The sequence below is a fragment of the Pituophis catenifer genome, unplaced genomic scaffold (assembly GCF_029215685.1).
Source record: "Pituophis catenifer annectens isolate HBS135680 unplaced genomic scaffold, rPitCat1.0.hap2 SCAF_1, whole genome shotgun sequence".
Taxonomy (NCBI): Eukaryota; Metazoa; Chordata; class Lepidosauria; order Squamata; family Colubridae; genus Pituophis; species Pituophis catenifer.
In genome coordinates this window covers 79,790,871-79,808,594 of record NW_027256881.1, presented here as the reverse complement: position 1 = coordinate 79,808,594, position 17,724 = coordinate 79,790,871, and the positions used below count along the sequence as shown (strand labels likewise).

General features: G+C 40.0%; 1 protein-coding gene across 1 annotated transcript in view; it reads left to right on the top strand.

The window, feature by feature from the left end:
- TIAM2 (TIAM Rac1 associated GEF 2) overlaps nucleotides 1-17,724 on the top strand; it is an 88,714-nt gene that overhangs the window by 42,727 nt on the left and 28,263 nt on the right. The window contains exon 14 of the mRNA XM_070932636.1: nucleotides 2,665-2,768. Coding sequence (XP_070788737.1) covers nucleotides 2,665-2,768 — 104 coding nt within the window. The remainder of the gene's footprint in view (nucleotides 1-2,664; nucleotides 2,769-17,724) is intronic.

Sequence of the window (17,724 nt, the reverse complement as noted above, 5' to 3'; positions counted from 1 at the left end):
GCTTATGTGGGGGTATTTGGTGTTAGAACGAAATGGAAATTGTTTATTATCAAACATTGCTGAGGATCTTGCCTATGGGGACAAGCAGAGTCTGGTTATTATGGGGAGTTTTAGATGGAGCAATGTGCAGAAGTTAATTCTTTTTGCAGTGTTGAGCACTAAAAAGATCCTTCTTTGAAAACAATTTGTTGTTTTGAACTATTCGCATTTCAACTCTATCCAGTGGTGGAATTCAATTTTTTTTACTACCAGTTCTGTGGGCGTGGCTTGGTGAGTATAGTGTGGCTTGGTGGGTGTGGCAGGGGAAGGATACTGCAAAGTCTCGATTCCCACTCCACTCCAGGGGGAAGGATACTGTAAAATCTCCATTCCCACCCCACTCTGGAGCCAGCCAGAGGTGGTATTTGCTGGTTCTCCAAACTACTCAAACTTTCCGCTACCGGTTCTCCAGAACCTGTCAGAACCTGCTGAACCTGGCTCTATCCCATAGAATAATTGGTTCCGCAATGCAAAGCAGATCTTCCATTCTTATTTGGTTACTATATTTCTCTGTTTCATTCTCTGTGTTTAAGCAGTGTAGACTCTGATTTTCTCACCAGCATGATCTAAAATAGAAATAATTGACTATGTATTTTCCCAGTTTCTACAGTGGTAGGGCATACCTAATTTTGCTGTGCCATCTGCTTTTATTTTTAGTGCTCCATCCTACTCCCCTCTATTAGTGTCAATAAACTAAAAGGCAAGGCCCCATCCTCTTTACCAAGAGGGCAGCTTGCCATCTATTCTTGATGTTTGTTAACATATTTTTGCTGCTGTGCAGTAGGGCACTAGTTCAAATGGGTGATATTCAGAACAGAGCTGTAAATGATGAGAAGTTATTTAGCAGGCTGGTACTTAAAAATGGATCCCTTATTCCTCCTTATGCCTCATTGCAGTTTCCTCCTCATTTACAGAGAAAAGAGGGAGTTGGTAAGAGCAGTGTGGATTAGCATGCAATTACAGCCGTGTTAATTAAATGGACTAAAGCATCATGAAAAATTGCATCTGCCTCCTCTCCTTATAACACGGAGGGATCTGTTTCCTCCTTAAAACAGAGATGTATTTTCTTAGTTTCTCATTTGTTTTCTTGATCTCCAAATTTGATAACAAAGCCTCCGAAGCATGCACACAATCTGCTTTCTTCAACTTTGAATATGAATTATCATAGTGCCATGTTCATTGCATGGTTTGTACTGCTATGGAGGTTTAGAGAATTGTGTTTTCTGATGTTTTTGTGGGCTTTCTCTCTGCTGCTTTGCTTGTGATCCCATCTGTTCATAGTGTGCTCAGTATTTTATTGAATAATTAATGGTGAGGAAAACATTTTGTTCTTTTTGAAGTTTAATGGGTTACATTATCTTTTCTTTGAATTGATAGTGAATCATATATGGCTTGTCAACACAATACAACATAGTGACATTCATATAATTAAATTGGCAGCTCAAAACATTGGTGCATATGGGCATGAATGCAGACAAAATGCTAAACTATTTCAGTTTCTCTGGCATTACCTAGCATTCCTGAGTTTCCAAGGCTTTATTGCATCTGTTTTGCCTAAACTTACTGCAGCGAACATGTCCATATGTATCTTGTGCATATACAAAGTCCATTCATTCTAATCATTTCAAGATCCCTCTCTTGAAGAAACTGATATGAAATTTTCTTTTCGTTTTTGATGGGCTACTAAATCCAAGTTGCAAATTTGCAATTGTCATTAGATGGTAGTAAAGAGATCCAGAAAATCCCAGGTTCTCTGCTTCCAACTAGTGGTATCTCAGATACTTGCAGCCCCAATCTTTTAAATATACAATCCATACTTTTAAATACAGGTAGTCGTTGATTTACAACCAGTTGCTTAGTGACCATTCAAAGTTATGACAGACCCCCCCCCCAAAAGGTACTCACAGCTCAGTTCTGAAGTTCCAATGGTCAGTCCTTCCCTCCATGGTCACATGACTATTTTGGCAACCAGCTTGCATTTACAGTCAAATGACTGTAATTTACTTTTTTTTTTTTTTCTGAAAACCTATATTAATTTTCAATTTTCTGCAAAAAATGCCCCATAGCGAACCATGGGCTTGCTTAACAACCATGGCATTCATTTAACGACCATGGATTCACTTAAGATCCATGATGATTTGCTTAATAACATGCTGTTTGACGACCTGCTCAGTCATCAGTCGAGGACTACCTTATTGGCAAAATATTGTTTTTATTTACATTTTATCCTAATTGCTGCTATATGAAGTAGTAATACAAAGAAGGAAGACAAGGTTCTCTTCTCTCTTCTTTTGGGCCATTAATAAGTTTAAGAGCCACAGTAAGTTTTAGGACAATGTGTTCATCCAAGAAAATCATTTTATATGTATGCAGACATTTGTATTGGATGTTTTTATCAACCAGCACACGCTGTACCACATTGTAGACAGATGATGCTGAGGAAGGCAAGCTTTGAAGTAGTAGCCCAAATATTTGTATTACTTTACATGGGATTATTTTATCTGGAAAAGCCAATCTTCAGGAGTCTATGTTTCCTGTCACTTTAACGAAACAATTATATCTAAATGAAAGAAAATACATATTTCTTCTTCTGATATCTAGCTTTTCACTTTTTTAAAAATATAGATTTCAATCATGTGCCTGATGTTAATGGAAGTCTAAAAAGGAGCAACACAGATGGCATGCTGGACCAGATGCCAGACAAGGAGAAACTTGATTTACCATTCAGGGTAAGAGCACTGCTTAAAAGTTAATGCAGAAAGTAGAGAGATACGGAAGGCATGCGGATTGCTTTTGTGGATGCGGTAGCACTAATTTTGTACATGTAAACTCACATCTATATGCATATCCATGGATACAATTATATATATAGCAATAGCACTTAGATTTATGTTCTGCTTCACAGTGCTTTACAGCAGTGGTCCCCAACCCCCGGTCCGCGGACCGGTGCCAGGCCGTGGAGTACCTGGCACCGGGCCGCGCAGCGGCCGGGGGACATGAACGCTGCAGCGCAAAGGCTCCTGGGCCGTGCGCAATGGGCCGTGCGCAAAAGCTCCTGGGCCGTGCCCCCACCCCTGCGCGCGCTCAGCGGGCCGCGGCGATAAAAAGGTTGGGGACCACTGCTTTACAGCACTCTCTAAGCAGTTTACAGAGTCAGTGTATTGCCCCCAACAATCTGGGTCTTCATTTTACCAACCTTGGAAGGATGGAAACCTGAATCAAACTTGAGCTAGTCAGAATCGAACTGCTGGCAGTTGGCAGGCAGTCAGCAGAATTAGCCTGCAATACTGTATTCTAACCACTGTGCCACCATGGCTCTTATATATCTCTTTGACTTGTTCAAGGTCAATGTAAGATGTACTAGAAACAGAGTTCTATTCCATCCTTAGCCATGAAAGCTCATTGGATGAATTTGGGCCATTCTTTCTCAGCCTAGTCTACCTCACAGAGCTGTCGTTATGAAGGAAAACAGGAGGTAGGGGCATTATATATGCTGTTTTAAGCTCTTGTACAAAAAAAAAAGAATATAAGTCTAATTTCTTGAATCAATATTGTATAAGTAATAAAAATTGGATGTAATAGTTAAGGTGCTGATTTAGAAACTAAGAGACTGTGAGTTCTAGTCCTGCCTTACACCTGAAAGGCAGCTGGCGGACTTTGGGCCATTCTCTCTGTCTCAGCCCAATTTATTTTTCATAGGGTTGTAGTTATAAGGAAAATAGGAAGAGGAAGGAGTATTATGTATATTTGCTGCCTTGACTTATTTATACAAATAATAAAGGTGGAATAAAAAACTAATAAATAGTAGAAATGAATATAGATGATAGCTACTGAAGTCTGGGGGAGAGCCTTCTCTGTGGGGGCACCTACCATCTGGAATGAGCTCCCCCCGGAGATACGGAGGATCCCGGATCTGCGCTCCTTCCGCCGTGCTGTGAAGACCTTTTTATTCCATCAAGTGGGCTTGGCCTAATCTCTTCCCTTTTTAAATATGTAAATTTTAATCTGTTTTTAAATTATTGGGGTATTTTAATTTGTCTGGGCCAAATAATTTAATTTGATTTTATCGGGTTTTTAAATTTTGTGTATTTATGTATTTTATTGTTGGCTGTTCACCGCCCTGAGTCCTTCGGGAGTAGGGCGGTATACAAATCAAATAAACTAAACTAAACTAAACTAAACTAAACTAAACTAAACTAAACTAAACTAAACTAAACTAAACTAAACTAAACTAAACTAACTAATTAATCCTTTAAAAATCCTTTAAAATCACAATTTTGTTTTTGCTGACCGAATGAGATGATATTCCTTGCATATTTACACCTACTTTTTAAGTTACTGTTAATAATAATAATAATAATAATAATAATAATAATAATAATAATAATAATAATAATAATAATTTTATTTCTATACTGCCCTTCTCCCGAAGGACTCAGGGCGGTGTACAGCCTATTAAAGGTACAAAGACAGACATCAATTTAAAAATAATTAAAATTATTAAATAATTTCAGCTCAGATTTAAAACCCCACATTTAAAACACCCAATTTAAAATCATTACATCGATAGCCTGGCCTGGTGGAACAGCAGGGTCTTGAGGGCACAACGAAATACGCGGAGGTCGGAGATCTTACGCATTTCCGGGGGCAGTTCATTCCACAGGGCAGGGGCTCCCACAGAGAAGGCCCTCCCCCTGGGTGTCGCCAGCTGACATAACTTAGCCGATGGCACCCTGAGGAGACCCTCTCTGGGGGAGCGAACTGTCCGGTGGGAGGCTATTGGTGGCAGAAGTCGGTCTTGAAGGTACCCGGGTCCTATGCCATGGAGTGCTTTAAAGGTGGTAACCAGTACCTTGAATTGCACCCGGAAGACCACTGGGAGCCAGTGCAGCTCGCGCAGGAGGGGTGTCACATAGACACAACGAGTTGTGCCCATAACCACCCACGCGGCCGCATTCTGGACCAGTTGGAGCCTCCGAGTGCTCTTCAAGGGGAGCCCCATGTAGAGAGCATTACAGTAGTCCAGCCGGGAGGTGACAAGGGCGTGAGTGACCGTGCGCAAGGCATCCCGGTCCAGAAAGGGCTGCAACTGGCGGATCAGGCGAACTTGATAAAAAGCCCCCCTGGCCACGGCCATCATATGCTCTTCTAAAGACAGCCATGCGTCCAGGAGGACATCCAGATTGCGAGCCCTCTCTGTGGGGGGTAGAGATTCACCCCCAATAGTCAGCGATGGCACCAGCTGACTATATCGGGATGCTGGAAGCCACAGCCACTCGGTCTTGGAAGGGTTGAGTCTGAGCCTATTTCTCCCCATCCAGACCTGCACGGCCTCCAGGCATCAAGACGTCACATCAAGGGCATCGTTGGGGTGGTCTGGGGTGGAGATGTACAGCTGAGTGTCTTCAGCGTACTGATGGACTCTCACCCCAAAACCACGGATGATCTTATTCAGCAGCTTCACATAAATGTTGAACAGAAGGGGCAAGAGGACTGACCCTTCCGGCACTCCCCATGCGAGGCGCCTCGAAGTCAACCTCTGCTCCCCTGCCAACACAAACTGCGAATGGTCAGAGAGGAAGGAGGAGAACTACCGCAGAACGGTGTCCCCTATTCCTAACCCCCTCAACCGCTGCAGCATGATACCATGGTCGATGGTATCAAAAGCCACTGAGAGATCTAATAGGACTAGGACAGAGGAACAACCCCTGTCCCGAGCCCTCCAGAGATCATCCACCAACGCGACCAATGCCATTTCTGTGCTGTACCCCTGCCTGAAGCCTGACTGGTACGGGTCCAGATAGAAAGCTTCATCCAGGTGCCGGGCAAGCTGTCGTGCCACCACACTTTCAACAACCTTCGCCACAAAACGAAGGTTAGAGACTGGACGGTAGTTAGCTAATTCAGCCGGGTCCAGGGAAGGCATTTGAGGAGGGGCCTCACCACCGCCTCTTTCAAGGCAGCGGGAAAGGCACCCTCACTCAAAGCAGCACTTATAATTCCCTGGAGCCAGCCTCGTGTAACCTCCCGGGAGGCTAGTACCAACCAGGAGGGACATGGATCCAATAAACACGTGGCGGCACTAATCTTACCCAGAACCCTCTCCACATCCTCGGGAGCCATAGGATCAAACTCCTCCCAGATAACATTCTCAAGACTTACCTTCGTCTCCTCCCCTGGACTCATCCAGTCGGAGTCCAAGCCTTCCCGAATCCGAGTGACTTTATCATGTAGGAATTGCACAAAATCCTCAGCTCGACCCTGCAAGGGATCTTCCCGCACCCCCCCTCCGAAGAAGGGAGTGGGTCACCCTAAACAGAGCGGCTGGGCAGTTCTCTGCAGATGCGATAAGAGCGGAAAAATGGTTAGATTTCGCCGCTTTTATCGCCACTAGGTAGGTCTTGATATAAGACCTCACCAGTGTCCGGTCAGAATCAGATTGACTAGTCCTCCAAATGCTTTCTAGGTGTCTTTTCCAACGCTTCATCTCTCTCAGCTCCTCGGAGAACCCAGGAGCCAATTGAGATCGGCATCGGGTCAGAGGCCGCAAAGGCATGACGTGGTCCAAAGCTCTGGCAGCCGCATTCTCCCAGGTGGCCACCAGGTCTTTGGTCGGGTCATGTGCCAGGGTCTCAGGAAATGGCCCAAGCTCCATCAGGAACTTTCGGGATCCATCAGGCATCTGGGACGGAACCATCTGGTCAGTTCCATCTCCCTGCGGCAGGGGAAGTGGCTGGAAAGTCCAAGTGAAGGAGCAAATGATCTGTCCATGACAAGGGTTTAATGTCTAGGTCCCCTCTACCAAGATCATTCAACCACTGACCAGAGACAAAAATCAAATCCAGAGTGTGTCCCTCTATGTGAGTGGGGCCTTGAAGTAACTGGGTCAGGTCCATGGCCGCCATGAAAGCCATGAACTCCCGAGCCACCTCTGACGTCTCACCTGCGGATGGTAGGTTGAAATCCCCCATGACAATAAGTCTGGGGGTATCAACCGCCACCCTGGCAATAACATCGAGCAGCTCGGGCAGGGTCACTGCCACGTGGCAAGGAGCCAGGTACATAGTCAACAAACCCATCTGCACCCCACGGCCCCACTTCAAAAAAGGGATTCACATCCAGCTATCTGAGGAACAGTGGTCTCCCTCGGACAAAGACTTTCCCTAATAATTGCCGCCATTCCCCCACCCCTCCCCTGAGCCCTTGGCTGATGAAATGCACGGAAATCTGGTGGGCACATTTCAACAAGGAGACCCCCCCCTCCTGGCCCAACCACGTCTCTGTAATACCTGCCAGGTCCTCACCCCCCTCCAAAATAAGATCACTAATGAGGGGGGCTTTGTTAACAACCGACCTGGCGTTACATCAGCTGCGGACCCAGGGCCTGAGGCTCTGTGCAACCCCGGACACGAGTCACACATTTTTTTTTTTAATTTGATTTATATGCTGCCCTTCTCTGGAGACTCAGGGCGGCTTACAATGCGCTAAGCAATAGTCTTCATTCTTTTGTATATTTATACAAAGTCAGCTTATTGCCCCCACAACTGGCTCCTCAATTTATCTACCTTAGAAAGGATGGAAGGCTGAGTCAACCTTGAGCCTTGGCGAGATTCGAACCTGCAGTAATTGCAGGCAGCTGTTCTTAATAACAGGGTGCTTTAGACCACTGTACTACCAAGGCTCTTTTTGGGGGGGGGGGCTGGAGTGCGCAATCACTCGTAAACAGTGTGTGCACACCCCCAGAGCGTGATATGGCCCCCTTCCCCCCGTCATATCTGCCCCTCCCACTCATTATTTCAATTACACTGCCCTTCCTATCACCCCCCTGTTCCTCTGCGTCCAATCGACCCATCACCCCGCTCAGTGGCTATATGGACCCCCCAGGTCCACCTTTACAACCCCCTCCCACCTCTGAACCCCTTAAAATTTTACTTAATAATACATTTAAAAAACCCCTTAATCTTCTCTTTGATGCATGCCATCTCTCGGGGTTCCAAAACCCGTCATCAAGATAGGCCCTCGATAACATGGAAGGCCAAACCTGCGAGAAGGGGGAATCTCGCAGCGCAAGAGGCTTGGACCTTGAGTACATCCAAAACTCTGGGATGATGGTGAAAATATGGCCTAATAATACTATGTTGTTTGTGTGTTAATTGTACTGGAGAAATTGATTTATTTTTAAAGCTCAGATTCAGTTTCTACTTTTGCATACATCAAAGTTGTGAAAGCATCATTATCATCAGTGAAGAGAGAGTCCTTGTTGCAGATGAGGTTCTGCTTTTTTCTTCTCCATTATGCTTAAAACAGACGGAACAACAACAATAGCAGCAACAACAACAAAGAAATTCCCTAAAAGGAGATTAATTAAACACTTGGGAATGCAGTATATTTTAAAAAAAACGATTAAGGTTTCTACCTTAATTAAGGTTCTAATAGTGGAACACTATTGCACTATAGCACATTAAGTATGAAGGGGATCAGGAAGAGATTAATAGATAAAGAGTTTTGAAGCAGAAAGTAAATTCTAATTGTTATGGAAACTGCCTTGATCCACTGCTGCTGCTTTCAAGACAAGCAGAGTCAAAATTTATATCTGTAAGAACAGTTCAGTATTATCCATACATTGCTACTATATTGGCACTTATTTATTGTCAAGGAATTCCGATGTTTTGAACCCAATCAAAAAAATACGCTTTTTCTTAGTCATTAAGCATCCTTGAAATATGCTATGGGGAATTATTGCTTTAAGACTCTTCATGTTTCAACTGCATTATATGTTCTGAGACACCCAAGTAAACTAAGGGTCTAAAATTTAAAAAAAGCTAACATAATGAAGCAATTCATATTTATATAGGAAAATAAAAACTAATGCAAATGAATATAAAGATGAAAAAAATCAAAGAGAAAGCTAAAATTGCAAGAAAAGGGAAACTCAAAAGAAAAACAGAAGAAAAAGAGAGAAAAAAGAAAGAAAAGTGCTTCCTATATTCCTGATAGCAGTTATAAGTACACTTATATGTTTACCTCTTAATAGTAAACAAAAAATATTGCCATGAATGTCCAGTTTGTCTACTTTAATTTCAACTTATTCAAAAGTACTTTCACCATAAAGCAATCTTTCAAAATAACTTTCCCCTTTATCCATTTTAAACTTTCTTATATCTACTCTTAATTAAGTTTTTTGCTGAAAGTTTTTAAATCTTGCTCAGAATTGCCTGAACTTCAAGATGTGCAGTATATACATTTGATAAATACATACTGTAAATAAAAAAAATATATATATTTAAAATCACATATTTTCTTTTGTAATCCAGAAAGAGTATTGACTCAACAGGTGGAATTCTTTCATCCTGCCACTCAGAAAATCTCTTTTTAGCTGTAAATTAATAGTAAATTAATTATATCCAAAAGTGTTTAAGAAAATGAGGCTTATGCGCTTTGTGTCTATATAACCTGTATTACGACTGTGAGCCTGTTAGTAATGGTAATAGTTTATTAATTGATTAATGTTATGACCATAGAAATAAAAGTAAAATACTGGATCAAATTCCAGGGTAAATACACCAAATAAAATATAGTAATAAAATACATAAGTGGTAAATACAAAGAATCAGAATTCAGACACATCACCTTTACATGATATCCCAATCTGTTCAATATACTTGATTGAATACCTTCTCCAAGCTGCTCAACTGAGAAGCCAACTGCAAAAACCTCTTTCTGCAGTCTATTTACAAGGAGCAGCTCTCTGAAGTACAAGTGGGTGATCTGACAATTTCTCTTTTATCTGGAAAGACCACAGCCGGTATTCATTGTATGACCGTGGATCTCCACCACAATGCTATCCATGGTTCTTCAGGTACATCAAGTCTGCCATAAATCATCACCAGGAAACAATTCACATACACACACTAGCCAAAAAGCCAGTCATTAGAATTCCATCTGTGGAATCAAATGAAGAACCAACAGCAAGTAAGACTTACTGCAGCATTTATAAGACAGCAAGTGCTGGTGGGATTGCCTCCAAAGCATAGTGAGGCAGATACCTCACCCACCAACTAAGAGATGCACTTGTCTTTATGCATCTCAGAAAGGTGGCAGACTAATGCCTAAGCAACAGATGACATAACCATACATATTCATAAGTAAAAGATCTCACATTACCAATGTATAACAGTTCAAAACGTACTGACAATGTCTCCTTGAATGGTAACGAAACGTTTGCAACCAGATTGCCAAGCTTGGAGCTCAAATCAACAGCCTAATGTATAACAGTGCTCTGGTTACTTCCTGCAGCTGTTTTCCTTCAAAAATAAAAAAAAGAGGAGAAAAACAGTAAAACAATAAGTTGGGAAGGAAAACTCCCACAAATCAAGGGGAGGGGGCAGTTTGTGAATGCAGATTCCAACAAAGAGAAATATTTCCCATTACAAATCTATAGGATTGTTCTAATAAGATAAACTCTGGCCTTATATGTCTATAAATCAATTTGATTTAATTGACTTCACTTATGCATGTACCAGTATTTCTGAAGGATTTGAAGTAAAATCATCATCATCATCATCATCAACATCATCATCATCATCATCATCCCTGCCTGGGGAAAGCAGTACCAGAGTTCCTTTTGGCAGTCAATTCATAAGGGGGGCTGTAGGCTTGCTAGGGGAAAAGATGTGGAGTAGAATCTACATCTTAAAAAGAAAATATAAAAGAAGCTACTTCTTAAGAAATGTATCTAAAATTTTGATGTATGTGATGCAACTTAATACATTAAAATGCCCCCCCTCCCAGCTCCTACTATGTATGTCAACTATAATCAGAAGGAAACTACAGAAACAAGTGTAAGCTCAAGGGAAGACAAGAGAGGCGTACTGACAAAATTAATAAAGCAGAATCAATTCTTCCTTGGGTTCTACCCGATGGCATCAATAAGCATCAATTTAACATTTTTTTTCAAGGTTTATTTGCAATCAGATAAAAAGAAATATGAGTCAAAAAGTATTCCACCGTTCAGATAAATCACGGAAAAGGATTTAGCTACATTTTTAAAATAAGCCATCTTTATTTTACATTATTCGTAATATTCATAGATTTTGAATCCTATTTTCTATCATGGAAACCATGACAAAATATTTCCATGAATTTTAAGGTATGGCAAAGTAGTCATAGTGATCTTTCGTTCATGCCAAGATCATTGTTTTTGCATGATAAAGCAAATCCACATTTTAAAATAGTTTGTAATGGCCTGCTCTTACAAATGGTCAGTTTGTCCTTGCCATTTTGGTACAGTCCAGATAGATAGGAGAGCAAATGAGGTTGGGTACCTATTCGAGTTGCAATTAATTAATTCAATTGAAAGATGATGGAAATGCCTATAGTTTTTGCTATTTTTCTTCTGTGTGCTTGTCTGTTTAATGAAGTCAAAGTCATTTTGAAAGAAGGACTCTCTCTGTGTGTATGTGGAGGGGGAGGAATGGCTGTGTTCTTTTTCTAGTTTGGAGTATATAAAAACACTCATTTGAGGAAAAGATAGTAGCATTTCTATCCCAAGGGTTCTAATCATAAAGTATACTTTTTTGTGCTTTTTAAGTTAAAAAAAATGATGCAGAGATTGCTTACTTTGGGGAAACAACCCAGAAAGAGCAGCAGAAATGAATGCATTACATGAAGATAAAAATAAAGGACGCCTAATGAGATGTACTATGGCTGTCACATCAATTCTGTAATTCCGCTTTGCGTTTTAGACATCTGTGCTTCTGGTTAAACTCTGCTCTTGCTGGTCAAAATGTTCCTTCTCAGTAGTTCTATAGGTTCTATAGGCAGCTTATAGATCTGCTTGACTGCAGCAAATTTTCAGTGGATAAAGAGAATGCTCGGTAAAGTTCAGGTGCCTGCCTGTTTTCATTTCAAGCAAAGAGTTCCTATCAACTTCCATTTCTTCACCTGTTATGTCTTTTCTGCAGTGCCCTAAAATGCCACCATTTTGAAATAAGATGAAGTGGGGGGGCTAATTGCTGTCTAGTAGACATCACTTTGCATTGGGAAAGTAATCAATACAATACAGGTTGTCTTCGACTTACAACAGTTCATTTAGTGACTGTCCAAAGTTACAACGGCACTGGAAAAAGCGACTTATGACTGTTTTTTATACTTGCAACCGTTGTAGCATCTCCATGGTCACGTGATCAAATTCAATTCACAACTGACTCACGTTTATGACAGTTGCAGTGTCCTGGAGTCCTGTGATCATCTTTTGCGACCTTCTGACAAGCAAAATTCAGTGGGGAAGCCAGATTCACTTAAAACCGTATCCCTAAGTGAATGACTGCAGTGATTCACTTAACAACGGTGGCAAGAAAGATAATAAAATGGGGGGAAACTTAGCAAATTAATTTAGCAACATAAATGTTGTGCTCAGTAAGTCGAGAACTAACTGTCCTCAATAGTCTTCACAAAATGGTTACATTTTGAAGCTCCACTACTGACTTTGCTACTGACCTCCTGCATCTGCATATAGGTTACCTGAAAATATCTGTGATCAACCTTAGATCCCTTTTCATGGATTTAAAATAGCTCTGTGTTTCTTTTAGGATCAGTGTTTAAGTTCAACACTTTTGTGACATGAAAATCCCAATGCATAGCTCTCTGTCTTCACTTTTAATAAATCTGTTGGAACCTCTCTTACTATCTAAAAGGAGGTCACAATCTGTTCTTCATCATGGTCCCAGTTTCCTTGCTTAAATTAAGATGGAGATTGTTGCATTGTGTGTGTTCCGTTGCCTCTGTTTTATTTTTTAAACAACTGCAACATGCTAATCAATAAATCATGTGAAGATGGAAGCAAACAGACTTTCTATCTCAAGAATTTCAAGTCCTTTTGTTCTTTGTTCCATAAGCCTAGAATTAATAGCAAGTTCAGAGGAATGGCTACACCCTAAAACAAAATGGTAATATGGATATAAATAGTAAGCTGGCTTCAAACATTTTTCCTTTACATTGATTGGCCAGGATCCTTGTAAGAAATAGTAGGAAAAAGATAGACAAAACTCTACCTTTAATTCCCTTCCTCAAATGACACGTGTTCGTATGTGTGCATGGGTGCACATAGAAGCTTGGTAGGATTGTTCATAATGTATTATGGTTTATGTTAGAATCCTTTGTCTTGGATAATGTAAATACTTTCAATAGGACATCTAGGGACGTCTAAGAGTGGAGAAGTGATTCCACTTGGATGAACCTCCAACTAAAGCAGTGTGATTGATAACCCTACAATTTCCACAAATGATTGCCCTTTTCTTGGAAAGTGCCCATTAGAGCAATTTGGTATGACCCATCTTCAGCAGGGAATGTGTGTGTGTGTGTGAGAGAGAGAGAGAGAGAAGGAGAGGAGAGGAGGAGAGAGGAGAGGGAGATGGGTGGGGAATTACAAAATAATGATTGCTGTAACAATTATGTGAATGAAAGCCAGGAAAAAAAATGTATATCTTCCATTATTATTATTATTTTTTTAAAAAACATTTTCTTTTTTATAAATAGCCGTAAGACTTTTGCAGCAAAATGCTTCTGGAAAAATGCTTGATTTCTGTCCTATTTCCTACTGATGTTGGATTTCCCTGGATGCATTTTTTTTTTCAAAGTATAGTGGCAGAGGAATCTTATCATTATGTAATATTGTAAAGTGTGAGGCTCTGTGGAAGTGCAGTGTGGAGAAGAGGGTGGTGACGCCAGGAGTTTTTCAGTGCAGATTGGAAGAGCAATCAGTTTAGGGAGTATTTCGTGAAACGGAGATTGCAAGCGATGCTCAGCTCTTAGCAGACGACAGCTTGAGATAACTGGGCTTGGAGGGAGCGGATTCTTTTTCCTTTTTATATGTAAGTGAAGAAATAGACATTCTGTTTCATCTAAACTTCACAAGTGCATCTGTTTGTCAATGTATATAATGCACACTTATGTTTGATGATGTTGCTTGCTTTCTTGGAAGCTGTATTGTGCTCTGTATTTTAAAACTTAAGCAAAGTAGCACCTTACTTTAAAAATAGCTGTTTTAGTTGTAGATGATTTTTACAACACACAGATTCATTGTTTGTGGGATGGAGGAACTATGCTCTTACCTGTCTTTAGTAAATTAACAAGTGGGTAGCTAAATTAATAAACAGAAATGACCTCTGTCAGTAAATGTAAAACTAACAGTAAATGTAAATGAGCAAAAAAAGAAAAGAAAACAGATGGTGATTAATTTGCTGAAAATAAAAATATTTTCTCTTTTAAGGGCTGTGAAAATTATGTTATGTTGATGATCCTTTAATTTTAGATTCCCCCCCCCCCCAGTGATGTTCTTTTTTAGTGATTCTTTACTCTTTGCTTTTGTTTTAAAAAAATGAGCACGAAGATAGTTTTCTTTTACAACAGCAGTGAAATGTGCTACAAGATTAGGGACAGAAACACACACAATAAGACTCAGCTGGATTAAAATATAGATTTAATGAGAATGGTGCATCCTCAGCAGTTGCCTTAAAAACATGTAGGAGTATTGTTAAAAGACTATAATACCTTGACATGCCTGGGGATGCAGTCTAATTGCTGATTGAATTGTGTGTGTTGAGTTGAGTCATCTGAGGCCCTGGGTGCTCTGCTTCCTTTTGTGTAAATGCTGCAAAAGTGAAGACCTACACCTTAGTTATACACTACAATGCTGCCGTGTTATATAGCATAGTTGAATCAAATCATCCACCTTTATGCATGTAACTGGTTGGAAGTTAAATTCTTTCTTATACATGTCTTAATAAGTTCAGGGGAATTTACTTCCAAATAAGTATATTGAGAATCACACATTCCCCAAATTGTTTGAAAGGTATTATTTCTGTGAATTAGAAATTCAAAAATGATGATGCATCTTATATTATTATTAATAGAATATTTATATTACATTGAAATGTAATATAAATCATTTAAAAACTTATATTGGTATTTCTCACTATCCTATTCATTGAGATAAAGGTTATTTTAAAATATTTATAAACCTTATAGAGGGACTGTGCAGATGATGTGTACTTAATTGCTTGACACTTGACCACATACCAAATAGTGAAGATCTGTGTCTGGAATGTAGTATGGCTTGATAAACTGATTTTTATATTTCAAACTAATATTTCCATATTTGAAAAAGATTGGGATAGAATTATATTTCCAAAGAAAATGGAATGTTACATTGTGCTAGCCAACCTCTACATAATGAGTAGCTATATAGAAACCAGAAAGAAAGCATATTAAATGTTTTGTTTTTTTTTTGCTTTAATTTATATGCCGCCCTTCTCTGGAGACTCCGGGCGGCTTACAATGCGTTAAGCAATAGCCTTCATACTTTTGTATATTTATACAAAGTCAGCTTATTGCCCCCACAATCTGGGTCCTCATTTCACCTACCTTTGAAAGGATGGAAGACTGAGTCAACCTTGAGCCTGGTGAGATTTGAACTTGCAGTAATTGCAAGCAGCAGATGTTAATAACAGTGCTTTTAATGAACAGTAAGCTGTGGAAGGCGAGGGAAGTCTCATTTTACTGTTTACATTTTACAGAAATTTTACATTTCTGGTCATTCAGTGCTGAAACCCCAATATTCAGTCAAGGAGAAAGACATATATTTGGATAACAGATGTGAAAATTATGCTGGAGGAAGAACAAGGGGTGATTTTTCTTCCTTTCTTGTGTTTATAGTGTTGGGATTTGGGTGAGAAACATTATGACATAACTTAGAACTTCTCTGTGTCGTGTACTGTACATCCATGTCCAGTTCCTGCCTTTGTTAAATTATGCTCAGGGTTGTTTTAGGTGGGTTTTGATTGTAAATCTGGAGACATGTGGCTGTCAGGTGAAAGAAACCAGGACCCAGGATAGAGTTCAGAAAGCATTGTGAGTTTATTCCATGCAACCCATATTCAAGAATCTGGTCTATTAATGGTCAAGGCAAATTGGTGCCAGATAAAAGTCAACAGACTTCAAGGGAAGCTGGACTTAGGTCTTTTTTGAGGGTGTAGAGACTCCTGACTGATGATGCATTTGACCCCACTGTCGGGCTGTCGGGCTCAGTTTGGTCCTCTCCTACAGTGACCAGTGTGCACAAGGGCAGTGGGAGTTGAACAGAATAGCTCTTGTATGTCTTTAATATGTAAGGAGGTTCATTTGAAATCTAGATGTGTGATCTGCTAGGAGTTACATTCTTGAAATTCAAAAAATGTTTTAACTAAGGATCTTTGCCTAAAGATCTTGAATAAAGCTAGGTTTACTATTATAAAGCAGGAAGAAGACAATAGGAATAGATTAAAGATTTTGTACAATGTAAATAAATTAATTGTGTGGTTCTCCAAAGAATGGACTGGAACTGATGCCATTTTAATAGTCAGAAAAAATTATGGAGTGAAACTGAGAAATAGATTGTCGTTCAGGTCATGGTTGTCCCAAAGGTGCTTTTTCAGGAGGCAACTGGACTTTCTTGTTCTTTCTTTGAAGACGTTCTCATCCAAGAAGCTTCGTCAGGATAGTGGATACAATTTGGGATGAACACCCTTTGAATGGTGTGGGAGTAGGAGTGATTTCCAGAGGGGGGAAAGAAATTGCAGACTACAGGAACCAGGAGCGCTACTCAGGTGACCCTGAGGACACAGATAAATCTCCAAGCGCTTCAATGACCCTCTAAAAGGATGCAAATGATCAGTTGTCTGCAAGGAGTATAAATCCTTCCATTCCCCACTATCCTGTCAGAGCTGAAGAAGCTTCTTGGATGAGAAGCGAAATGTCTTCAAAGAAAAAACAGTCCAGTTGCCTCCTGAAAAAGCACCTTTGAGAAATAGATTAGCCACAATGCTATTACATGATATTAAAGGCAGGATAGTTAAATCTAAAGCATATTATGGCTAACTCCATAATTAGGTGGAACAAACCAAGGTGGGACAAACAGCACATGGACTCAGTATTACTGGAAAATTTTTCTACTGAGGTAAAACAAAAATCTGTCTCCTAAAGGATGGTGAGGCAAATGAGTGAACATTCAATTTCTCTACTTCAGTCATGTCAAGTTTTTGAGTTCACCACTTCCCCAAATTATCTTTAAAATATTAAGCAGCACTTTTTATCCATAAAAAGAAAATAAAAAATGTTTTTGACATCCCAATCTTACACATAAACATGCACATACATGCACTCTTGTTGTCTATGCACATGTTTTGTAGGTGTTTGGTGATTTGGAAACATTCCTTCTGAAAGGCTACTATGTGACAGGTTGCATTTTAAAATTCTTACCAAACACAAAATAATTTCTTTTGCCATGAGGCAGATTAGCAAACTTTGTAGAGTGGTGACACAATTCCTGAGTTATGGAGCAAGCTAATAAATGATCCAAGCTCCCTTTTAGAGCTTGAAGGCAAATTATGTCAAACTCCAATGGAAAATACAAATAATCCAACGCATTTGAAAATTGTAGTTTTTCTAGAGAAAACTGCAGCCAGCACTTAGCACTATAAGCTGTCCATGTTACTGACAGCCCTATATGTTATATAGTTATACAGCCAATGTTTATTTCAGCTCTCCCACCATTTTGCCTTTTAAAAATTGATTTTAAAAAAGAGAAAAAAGTGAAAAAAGAAAACTAACAATATATTAAGGAAACTTCAGACTTCAAAGAAATCCTCA